We start from the raw sequence: 12,266 nt of genomic DNA, 5'->3' as shown, positions 1-12,266 counted from the left end.
CGCAGGAAAACGCGGGCGTGTATGTGCCTTTGTTTGTTCTCTTTTGTGTATTCAAAGAAGAAGAGAGAGATACATACATATATCTAATCCAAATATCCATTGAGACAAAATCCAAATAATAAAAAATATTTCTTTGTTTCATGTTCGAATCGATTGATCGCTGAGAAAAATTTGTCACATGACTTAATACATAAATTATGTAGTTTTTTTCTTTTGTAATAATGATTTATGTTAATTATGTATTAACAACACTAATGTTTCTCTTTCACATTGCACTTAACACATAAATTAAAACTATATGATTGTGAATGATATTCTTTGTTGCTGTTGTTGATTTGTAGGGAATGGCGACTCCGGTTGAGCCACCAAATGGGATTAGAGCAGAAGGGAAGCACTATTTTTCCATTTGGCAAACCCTTTTTGAGATTGATACAAAATATGTGCCGATTAAGCCAATTGGTCGAGGAACGTATGGGGTTGTTTGTTCTTCTGTCAATAAAGAAACCAACGAGAAAGTTGCCATCAAGAAGATACAGAACGCGTTTCAGAATCGCGTTGATGCAATTAGAACTTTGCGTGAACTAAAACTTCTTCGACATCTTCACCATGGGAATGTTATTGTTTTAAAAGACATCATGATGCCCATTCATAAGAATAGTTTTAAAGATGTTTATCTTGTTTATGAACTCATGGACACTGATTTACATCAGATTATTAAGTCTTCTCAATCATTGTCTAATGATCACATCCAATATTTCCTCTTTCAGGTATGAATTATTTTTATGATAACATAGTATTATATTACATAAAATATGTAATTTTTCCTATCATTCACATTATGGTTTTCATATTGTTATCCATGTATGCAATGTGTGTTTATTATTTTCGAGTTAACACTATAGGAACCACACTTGGGTAACTCATTTATTAGTTTGTGATAATCTTGGCCAAGGTATTTGGTGAAATCTGATTCAATGTGGCAAAAGTTCACATACCATGCTTTGAAATAATTGTATTTTTGTTGCATATTGGATTTTACCCTACTGCTCGTTTAGCCTTCTAGCAGCAAATTTGTAGTGCATATTTGAATTTATAAACTACAATCATTTGTGGTTCTTAAATGGTTATTAGATTTACCAATCAAAAGTTATTTGTTGCAGTTGCTTCGGGGCTTGAAATATCTTCACTCAGCTAACATTCTTCATCGTGACTTGAAACCTGGGAATCTTCTAATTAATGCAAATTGTGACCTAAAAATATGTGATTTTGGGTTAGCACGCACCAATTGTAGCAAGAACCAATTCATGACAGAGTATGTTGTCACTAGGTGGTATAGGGCACCAGAACTCCTACTTTGTTGTGATAACTATGGGACATCTATTGATATATGGTCAATGGGATGCATCCTTGCCGAACTTCTTGGACGAAAACCCATTTTCCCCGGTTTAGAGAGCCTTAACCAACTAAAACTTATTATCAATATCCTTGGTAGTCAAAGGGATGAGGATATTGAATTTATTGATAATCCCAGGGCAAAAGGGTACATTAAATCACTTTCATATTCTCCCGGAACCTCCTTTTCTAAACTTTACCCCAATGCACATCCATTGGCAATTGATCTATTAGCAAAAATGCTTGTTTTTGATCCCACAAAGAGGATTGGTGTCGCAGAAGCGCTTCAACACCCATTCATGGCTTCTCTCTATGATCCTAATTGTGACCCTCCTGCCATCGTTCCAATTGATCTTGACATCAATGATGATCTAGGGGAAGAGGTAATAAGGGAGTTGATGTGGAAGGAAATGGTTCATTACCATCCTGAATCTGTTATTGCAAATGGAGAGTTATGCTCTTAATATTGTTTTCTTCGGGGTTCTTTTTGTTAGTCCCAATAGTGTCTAATATTTTTTGAAAAAGAAAAAAATGGAGAAATGGCCCATGCAGGTCTCTTTGTTTGCTTTGAATAAATAGCAGGACTCTTATATGCTATTGAGTAGTATATGATTTGTAAGAGCATCTCCAATGGTGATACCACTTTGGGTATCATACATTACTAACAAATGGTCCATATAATGCCATGTAATATTTATGCAATTCGTACATATTTTACTCCAATGGTGATATCACTTTTTGAGTATCATACATTAATGACAAACGATAATGTTTTGACATATATGGAATCTATTAAATTGGATTTATATACCAAAATTAAAAATAATAATAACATTAAATTGATGATACCAGTACCTTAAATAAGGTACCAGTATCATCAATTTTGGTACTCTCTATGCCACGTCATGGAACTCCAATGATAAAAAAATTAAGGTATCGTATCATTAGTCTATGCAACTCTCTTAACCTTTGTTTGGTTGAAGAGAATTAGCAAAGAGAGAGTAAGGGAAGAAAGAGTAAGAGGAGAAATGCAATTTTTCTCTTCATTGACACGCAATAGAAATAGGGGAGAGAGACCAGAATAGAGTGGGGCCCACATGTTTTCTTTTCTCTCCAATCTTGCGAAGAAATAGAGAAGAAGCTCTATTTTTGAGTTTTTTTTCCCAAAATGCCCTTGCTTTGGTAACTACAACAAACTAAAAAATGTTCATATATATAATTTGAAAATAATAACATTAGTGATTTAAAATTTAAAATAATAAAACCTGATTAATAATTAAATTAATCATCTTAAATCATTTAATAAAACTTAAAATATTAGTTAATTGATAACACGTAAATTGTATGTTTTAAAAAATTAATTAATGATTTAAAATTAAAATGAAATTAATTTTGTTATTAACTTTTAAATATAAGGGCATTCTTGTATTTTCATAAATAAACAAGACTTCTTTCTTCTCTATTTCTTTTTTTTCTCTCTTATATCAATCAACACATCAAATCTACTATATTTCTCACATTTTTCTCTCTTCTTATATTCTCTCTCACTTATTTTTCTCTTCACAATTTCTTCTCTCAACCAATCACACCCTTAGATATCCTTATTGGAGATGCTCTAACTAGAAAGAAATTAATGTTGCTCTTAACTTGAAGAAAATGGCTTATTATTTTCAAAAAAAAAAGGACGACGCTACTAAATTTGATTTCCATTTAATTTATACTTTGAAAACCCTCATATTTTTTTATCAACTCTTGTTTTAAGGTCAATAAAAGACAAACAAATAAAATTCTTACTCCAGTAACGAGTTATGATCATCTCCATTTTTAAAAAAATATTCAAACACTTTAATAGTAATAAAAAAATAAAAGAAAAATAGTTTTGTTTTAGATGTCGTGTCGGCCTTGATGTATGCGTAGTACATTTATGAATGGGGACTTGATATTTCAGCTTCATTCCCCTTTTCAGTTTCCACTATTGTAACCTAACTCCGTTATAACGGTTACACCAAAAGTCAATAAGTCCAAACAAACGACGTTAGTACATAAAACAACATTGTATTCGCGCATGACCTGCGTCAAAACGAAGAAGAACAAAGAAAGAAAGAACAAGACTTACACAAAACATGACCACTTCCAAATAATTTCCTCATTTTTCTCTCAAAAAATCAAACTTTGTCCATTTTATTTTCAATTCAACAGGTAACACTTTCTGCTTCTTTGATTCTCACTGCTTCATGTATCAATCATCTTTTATTTTTTTTTATTATTATTCTTTTTCTATTTTTAGCTTTTATCTTTAATGAACTTGTCTTTCCAATGCTTTAAAACCCTAACTTGTCCTTTTTTTAATTATTTCTTTTCAATAATTATTCTTACATGTCTTAATGTCAATAATACTGTTTCCTTTTATTCATTGCTGGATGATTTTGCATCCCTTTTCTGTATTTTTATTAAAATTTACTTCTTTTTTTTATGATTTATTGAGGAAAAAAAAGATTTTTTTATTTTTTTTAGTTTTGATTGAATGTTTCATGGATTTGTGATGAGAATGAGCCAGAAGCTAGTAATATTTTGTAGTGGGTCTTGAGCATATTTCTGTGCTGTGCTTTCAACTGGGTTTGTGTAAACATTCAACTACCATGGCTACAAATTCAGGATGAGAGGAAGGTCTTGATATTTGCTTTGTAATCGTTAGGTCACTCATGTAGTAGAACCAGAAGTGCTTTTTAATGGTTGATTATTGTTGAAAGTTTCACATTAATTTGATGGGGCCTGGAAATGCAAGTGGAAGGCATCCTTCAACCTATAAGTCGGTTTTATAGAGTTCAGTTAGGCCCAACCCAAATTTTAGAAAGTGTTGTGACACTTGATCATTGATAACACGAACTAGTTATTTGGTTGGATATAAATGAGATAATAGAGTATGTTTCTTTTATTGCTCTCTGGATGGTTTTTAAACATAGTAGTAATCTGAATTTAATCAACTCTCTTTTTGTTTATTTTTCAGTCGAAGGTACAATTAAGTTTTCTCGTTGGAACATTCAGGTGGGTTTTGATTTTTATACTGTATTTTTGCTGGTATATGATTTAATGTGTTTTCTTCATTTCAGCAGTTTTTAGTTACCTATACAGTACTTCGTACTGAGTCTTTGTATGTGCAAATTAGATTGACTGTTGTGTATGTAAGCAGTTATCATGGGATCAGTTTGTTGTGTTGCTGCAAAGGATCAAACTATTCCCAATAGAACTGGAAGTGAAAGTTTTCACAGAAACCCCGTATGTTCACCATCATTGAGTTTTCAATGGGATAGATGGAGCCGTGTCGCTAGTGAAATTGATGATCTTTCCTTTCGCACGCCTCATAGAGTTAGCAGAAGTGTCAGCATGGAGTTAAAGGGGTCGTTAAGTTCTGACAGAGGTAATTTATCAGATGTGGGAAGCACCATGGAGAATTCTGTAACACCTATGTCTCAGAAGTCCCCTATTCATGAGCAATTAGGTGCAAGTCGGATGAATCTATCTTCAGGTAAATGTTAACTTCATTATCCTTTTGTTGAATGTACTGACACATTATCCTGTTGTGTATCTGTCACTGTACTCGTTAATGTGAATATGAAGTAGTGTCTAGACATTATTCTGGCTTTTTAGACTTGTTATAGTAACTTCACCCTCTATGTCACAAGGCGGCAAAGGATTAGTCTAAGGGTGGCTTGACCATTAATAGGCCCCTTGTTCTTCATTTTCATTGATGGATGTCCACTCAAAAACCAATATAAGGGATTAGAGCTCCTTTATCATTGCTCGTTTTAGATCTGTTTTCTTCAAAAAAAAAAAATGAAAAACATGATTTTCCAATCTTAGCTCATGGCTTGAATGATCATATATACAGTTTCCTGGATTAAAATGATGATGTTCTATTAAAACATGATTTTTTTTTCCCTTTCTGTTTAGACATTGATTTATCTTCCTTCTTCCTCTTTTTGCTTGTTGCAGATCTATCCATGTCAAGTAATTGTTCTACAGCGGTGAGTTTTTATTCTTATGTACTGCTGAAATTGATTACAATAGTTTCCCAATATGGAGCTCTAACCCATCTCTTATTATGTTTATCATTAGGTGAAGAATCCGACAGAATCACCAGATATCGCAGAATCTTCAATACCGAATATTTCTTTCTCGATACCTTCTTCTTTCTCAACACCTATAAGTCGTAATCTTAATCATCACAATCTTCCTAGTTCAACACCATCTAGATGGGCTCATCGATCTCCAGGACACCCACTTTTGAGACAAATTTCTGATAGTCGAATCCTGAATCTGAAATCACCTGACAACTCAATTTCTGAGGGAAGGCCATCATTTGTACTGTCCACTTGCAGCAATGAAATGATAACTGGATCCCAATGTGGGTCATCTGATGGCTGGTCTATGCGCACCTTTTCTGAACTGGTGGCCTCATCTCAAAAGGAGAGGTGGTCGTTTGATAGCGAGCATTTTGGTTCAGGTCGACACAAGATAAGTGGAACTAGTAGTAGGTTCTCATATTCTCCCTCCATGGATTTACAATCTTGTGGGGCCTGTGCCAAGCTATTGACTGAGAAAACTGCATGGAGCAGCCAGAAATTTATTTCCAACAACGACCTCTCGGTTGTTGCTGTATTGGTCTGTGGTCATGCATATCATGCGGAATGCTTGGAGACCATGACATCCGAAGCAGATAGTTATGATCCAGCTTGTCCAATTTGCATGGTTGGAGAGAAGCACTTGTCAATGTTGTCCAGAAAAAGTCTTAGGGCAGAATCAGAAATGAAGGCCAAGAACTACAAGATAGCCCGAAACCGTGTAGTTGATAGCTACTTTGATGGTGGATTAGATGTTTATGATCGTCAAAAAAACATAGTTTCGAAATTGGAGGCTAGCTCCAGTTCAAGGAGTTCATTAAGAAAACCCTTCTTGAAGAGGCATTTTTCACTGGGATCAAAGTGGAATCGATCCCTGTCTGAGAATGATTCTGCCAGGAAGAAGGGTTTTTGGGCGAGATATCGGAAAGATTGAGATTCCTTAGCCATAGCTGTAGTTGCTGCAGCTCTCTAATTATATTTGTAACACCAGCAAGTTAGGATTTACTATTACTATGTTGACTAGCTTCACTAATAATTATAGATTTATTTTCATTATATTTTTTACTTGCATCATGATATTTTGATGTCGCCGATGAATGAGTGAAGGCAAAGGAAACAAATACGCATGTATCTTGTATGGTATTTTAAAATGCTTCACCTATGTAGTTACTTTTTACTACATTAGAATCACGCTTGCGTTATACTATCTGTTCTGGAGATTCAATAATTTCCTGGAAGTGTAAAACAGACTATTAAGATACCGAGATGGTTATGTTGTGTATCCTTATTGTAGACTAGATAAGCTAGAAAGTGAAAAATATACATGAACTCAACAATATGATTATCAGTAGCTGACTCTAAGCTCTTGAGAAAAAAATATTACCAAATGAGAGCTTTTTTGTTATATAAACTTATAAGTTGGTATAAGCTATAAACTCAAAATGTGTAGTATTTTGGAAGTGGGTAATATAAGTGATTAAGATGATAATCATGTAAATATATGCTTTGGGGAATTATTGTAAATTTGTAAACATGCCAAAAGACATCACAACTGGATGTATTTAGTGATGCTGAGTTGACCTGTATTTTGATACTACCATCCAACCGACACACAACTTAGCTAGTCTCAAATTATGACAATTGCTTATTTTTCTACATGCCTTTGCGTTTATAGGAGTTTTTCTGTATTCTAGAGATTATTAGTCCGTTTAAATAATTTTGGCTCATGTAATCTACTCTTTAGTCTAATTATTTTTTTACATGTTATAGAGTTCATAATTTTGTTTTATTTAAAAAAGTTGATTTTTCATCTTTATTGTTTGGTCCTTATATCCGCTGTTCTTGTTGGAAAAAGCTTTTCATGAACCAGAATTTTTCAAGAATTAATTTTAACGTTGGCAAAAACAAGATTAAAAGGTTTAATATGAATTTTTTTTAGAACTAGAGCTAGTTATTACTTGATGTATATTCCTTTTCTCAAACAATCAACTAAATAGAAATTCTAAATTCTAAAAACAAGAAGACATTGTAAACTCTATTAAATTAAATAATTAATGTAAAACTAGCATCACTAGTATAATCAAACTTCTACAATAAAAAACAGAAGAAACACAAGCAATACAATCCAGTTCGAACAAATATTCAATTAAACACCCCTTTACCGTTCGACAAGTTCTCATATTAAAATTAGAACCGGAGTACATGCCATTGCTCAGGTGGCAGCCATAATGTTTAACTCAATGATTTGACAAACTTGTACGAGGTATTTCCGGCTCAAAACATGCACTGCCATAAATATCCATGGCTCTGAGAATTTTGCAATAGATTTTATTCTTTTCCAAAATCAGCATTGTAGTGTGCGCTAGATTCAAGTTTCTTTGCCTCGTTCAATTTCCTAACAGCCTGGAACCCAAATAAAGAGATACAGTGAGCAAAACCCTTCCTAGAGAAAGCAAAACAAAGGAAAACTTGCTTCCTGAACAAAGAACTCACCTTCATAAAATCTTCATGGATCACATAGTCACGCTCTGCACGAATTGCTGACATTCCAGCTTCAGTGCACACATTGCGGAGATCAGCTCCATTAAAACCCTGGCAATTTTGCAACAGATAATACATTATACATTTACCAAATGTCAGTTAAAGTAATCCAAGCCACCTGGACTTACCTCTGCAAGCTTCACAACTGCTTCATAGTCTATTTCACCATGCTTAGCAATTCCAGCAGCATGGATTTTAAGAATTTCCATCCTTGATTGTTCATTTGGCAATGGAATTTCTATCTTTCTATCCAATCTCCCAGGACGTAGAAGAGCAGGATCAAGTACATCAGGTCGGTTTGTTGCCATGATCATTTTAACCTGCAATAGCAGGGCAAAATCATTATCACTCAACCATCAATAGTTTAGCAGAACTGTCATTTGATCAAAAACATCAATCACCATAGCCATAGGAATAAGACGACATCATAGTCATTTGTGGTACATAATAATATAATGAAGAAAAGGGTCATGAATTAGCAACTCATTTGTTTGGTAAAAGCTGAGCACAAAAGTCACTTAACATTATCGACAGCAAATGCATCTTTGATTGTTCAAAGACAAAAAAAAAAAATGCACGAATAAGTGCAAGTCACCATCTGAAAGTATACGATGTGAAATTTAATTGTACTGTAGACTTGTAGTTATTTTCAAAAGACAAACTTGGTGGTTATTTTTTAAATCACGTCAAACGGAGTAGAAAAATAAAATATACCTTTCCAAGTTGATCAAAACCATCAAGTTGGTTAAGCAGCTCCATTAACGTTCTCTGAATCTCACGATCTGCACTTGTTCCCTCACTGAAACGGCGACCACCAATGGCGTCGATCTCATCCATAAAAATGATGCAGGGCTAAGCAAACAGTGGAAATTCAGAACTTCTTTCAATCTGATTAAATAAACCTATAGGAAGACAAACAACTAAACACAAGGATTTTACCTGGTGATCACGTGCATACCCAAACATCTCTCTAATTAATCTGGCACTTTCTCCAATGTACTTATCAATTATGGCACTTGAAACAACCTATATTAGAGAAAAGGGAAGGTAAATACATATTGCAGTGAAGGGACATTAAAAAAAACAGAATTGATAGAAGATATGCAATCTGACCTTTAGGAAGTTAGCATCAATATTGCTGGCAATAGCCCTAGCTAACAATGTTTTACCTGTACCGGGAGGACCATAAAGGAGAACACCCTGAAAAACAAGGATTAGAAGAAGTGTCAAATGTAATAGTTAAAAGTATGTCTATATAAGGGTCTGCCTGGTTTGCAAGAACATTTTCTATTTATGCTTTTTGCGTCCACTAAATAAAATTCCATATTATTATCAATGTCGATTGCCTTCAAGGATTTTACGGCAAATGATGAAAAACAATACAAATTCCTATACAAATCTTTGAAATCAAGGATAGAACAAAAAATGTGGAATTGTTGTAAATAAAGGTAAAAACAAAAAATGTTTCTTCATGCAAAATACACATCCACCAAAAAAGTAGAGATTCAGAGCACTGCATTGCTAAAAACATACATTCACATTGATACAGGTCAGATACTAGAAAGTGCAGTGAAAAATTGATTACCTTGGGAGGTTTAATCCCAACTCTAAGAAAGAGCTCGGGATTCATTAGAGGTAATTCAATTGATTCTCTCAATTCCCTGATCTGATCAGATAAACCACCAACAGCAGAGTAACTAATATTACCAGGATCTTCATGCAGCATATTGTACACAACTGGATCAACCTGGCAACCCAATTGATAGAAGTTAGAGACATATAATCACGGAAAAGCACCCATGATTTTTAGAAAAAAGAAAACCAAATTAGAGAGCCTAAAAAGGCACAAACACATTTCATCAAATAAAAACAGGAAGAGAATAAATTCTGATAGCATACTTCACGAGGAAGAGCGCGCATTATGGTTAGTGTTGTCATATCAAGAACCACTCTAGTCCCTGAAGTGAGCTTTTCCTTATCGACTTTACTGCGGCAACCAACCACATATCTAGGACCGCTGCTTGCTTTAACAATCACTAAAATAAGAAGAAAAAAGGATTTTAGAATCATTGAGATAGACATGTTTTATATTTCGTAAGGAAAAAAAAATTGATCGAGGGCAAAAGATCTTCGTGCAAACAATCCAGGTTTATCATATCAAAACTTGTGGGTAACAAAAATTATCAAAAGAAACAACCTAAATATAGATATAGAGATAATAAGAATGAAGTTGGAGGACAAGATATCATGAAATATTATTTAACTTTAAATAATAATATGAAAAGGGAAAGAACAATTACATCGTTCATTGTCAAGTGGCCTGAGAACTTCTCCAATTATCTGCCCGACGCTTTGAAGAGACTTCAAATCATCTTCTGTTTTGTTGAACTCTTTCTTTGCAGCTCGCAAATTCTCCCTCACTGCAATTTCAGATTTGAAACCAAAGTCGCTAATCTCATCCATAAATATTAAAGTCCAACATCACACGAAAAAGAAAGAAAGAAAGAAAGAAGTGTAACTCAATGAAACTGTTCCCTATTGTAAAAGCATAAGCTAAAGAAGGAGCTGGCAAAAGTTTCCATATTTGAATAGAAACTGAGCATCCTAAAAACAGATTGTTATGCCCCCATGTCTTTGATTAAGAATTGTATTAAGATTCAATTACTTAACAGGGAATGGGAATTTACTTGATTCATCAGAAGAATCTAAATGAGATATCAAACTAATTTTAACAATAGATCCAATTAATAATCTTACCCTAATTTCACGATATACATGTAAAATCTTCAAAAGCACAATTCTCCTAGGTCAGATTCTCAACGAAAAAACGGATTTTTTTTTCTCAGGAAGACTAAAAAAACCTTGTTTTTAATCAACAAAGACTAAAAAAACCTAATTTAAGAAATTGATAGGGTTTTCCGATGCCAATCAAATCAATAACTAAAAAAAATCAAAAATCACAAACCCTAATACTGTGAATTTGGAGAATAAGCAAAAATTGAAAGGGGGAAAATCGATGAAAGAAAAAAAAGAGACAAACCGGATCGAACTCTGGATTCCAATTCCTTGTGTTGAAGAAGTTTCTTCCGATATTCGGCGACAGCATTACGGCGTCGTACGGCATCTTCTGTGTCCGTCATGGTTACGAAATCGGAAAGTTGGAAGAGGTGAAGTTAGGTCGCAGAGAATCGAATCGAACGGTGAAGTGAAGAAAGAATAGAGTGGTTTGTGGACTATGAAAGCTTATTATGTTGCTCTGTTTCGATAAACAAGTTATTTAATTTATCAACAAAAAAAAAAAAGATATGTGAGTTTTTAAGTAAAAAAAAGATATGTGTGAGTTTTTTTATGTAAAAAAATAAATAAAGATAGTTTTTTTTTTTAAAGAAAAATAAAGATACGTTATTTATATAGTATCCGATTTTTTTTTTTTTTTATAAGATAAGGAATATAAAAAAAACTAAGGACCGACTATAGAAAAACAAACTCCCCTTAAGTCTTTGAAATTTATATATATTATGAACTTTTTTTTATAAATTATAAGAAATAATTTATGAAAATAAATTTAAAAAGTTCATGATGTCATAAATTATTTTCTTTGACGCAAAATTATTTTTATAAGCTATATAAAAAAAATTATGTTCGTAAGTTTTAAACAGTTTCACAAAATTTATATATGGTAAGTAAATTTAAATAAGTCAATTTTAAAGAGGTTCCAAGTTGCGTAAAAAAAATAAAGTTTCCAAGTAAAAGTTTGACATGGCTTAAAAAATTGTTGCAAATTTTCCATTGGGACATAATTTACAATTTTACATCTAATAATACAATAATAATTTCATACATTAAAGGTAGTAAATCGTTATCGTTATTACAATTAAATTATTATAATTTCATTTAAAAAAAAAATAATATATAAGGAAACCTAAAATCTAAATTATCTTTTCGTTTAAAAAAAAACCTAAATTAATTATAAAAACCTAAAATATCTTTATTACTTTTTTCTTAATCAAACCAACTTATTGTATTTCATTAACTAGTAAACGTTCAATATATAAGGAAATAATCTCAAATCTACGGAAACTAACCAAAAAAAACCCGAGCAAGAGTATGAACAATCATATTCGCTTGTCTCATAACAAATTTCACTTCAAAGTTTATACACGATAATATAATTTTGATAATGTCAGCAACAATTAAATTAAATTTCGAGTT

General features: G+C 32.8%; 3 protein-coding genes across 4 annotated transcripts; 2 read left to right on the top strand and 1 right to left on the bottom strand.

Moving 5' to 3' along the window:
* The first annotated feature begins 344 nt into the window (after positions 1–344).
* On the top strand, positions 345–1,856 carry LOC123898528 (mitogen-activated protein kinase homolog NTF3-like). Its single transcript, XM_045949511.1, has 2 exons — positions 345–767; positions 1,161–1,856. The coding sequence occupies exons 1-2, from the start codon at positions 345–347 to the stop codon at positions 1,854–1,856; spliced, it is 1,119 nt and encodes a 372-aa protein (XP_045805467.1).
* A 1,451-nt stretch (positions 1,857–3,307) lies between these two features.
* On the top strand, positions 3,308–6,569 carry LOC123898621. Of its 2 annotated transcripts, none has more exons than XM_045949629.1 (5): positions 3,308–3,591; positions 4,400–4,437; positions 4,583–4,918; positions 5,386–5,417; positions 5,509–6,569. In XM_045949629.1, exons 3-5 carry the CDS (start codon positions 4,588–4,590, stop codon positions 6,445–6,447), a joined length of 1,302 nt encoding a protein of 433 aa, XP_045805585.1. In that variant the 5' UTR covers positions 3,308–3,591; positions 4,400–4,437; positions 4,583–4,587; the 3' UTR covers positions 6,448–6,569. The 2 variants fall into 2 exon arrangements, with proteins under 2 accessions (XP_045805585.1, XP_045805586.1); XM_045949630.1 differs by having other exon boundaries at positions 3,582–4,313.
* A 970-nt stretch (positions 6,570–7,539) lies between these two features.
* Positions 7,540–11,339, bottom strand: LOC123897461 (26S proteasome regulatory subunit 10B homolog A). Its single transcript, XM_045948114.1, has 10 exons — positions 11,095–11,339; positions 10,355–10,474; positions 9,954–10,090; positions 9,640–9,801; positions 9,168–9,254; positions 8,994–9,080; positions 8,769–8,906; positions 8,183–8,374; positions 8,007–8,105; positions 7,540–7,916 (listed from the first exon to the last, which is right to left on the bottom strand). The coding sequence occupies exons 1-10, from the start codon at positions 11,192–11,194 to the stop codon at positions 7,842–7,844; spliced, it is 1,197 nt and encodes a 398-aa protein (XP_045804070.1). The 5' UTR covers positions 11,195–11,339; the 3' UTR covers positions 7,540–7,841.
* Positions 11,340–12,266: the final 927 nt, after the last annotated feature.

The sequence above is a fragment of the Trifolium pratense genome, linkage group LG7 (assembly GCF_020283565.1).
Source record: "Trifolium pratense cultivar HEN17-A07 linkage group LG7, ARS_RC_1.1, whole genome shotgun sequence".
Classification (NCBI taxonomy): domain Eukaryota; kingdom Viridiplantae; phylum Streptophyta; class Magnoliopsida; order Fabales; family Fabaceae; genus Trifolium; species Trifolium pratense.
Note: the sequence above shows the minus strand (reverse complement) of the source record. Positions and strands in the feature narration are given on the sequence as shown.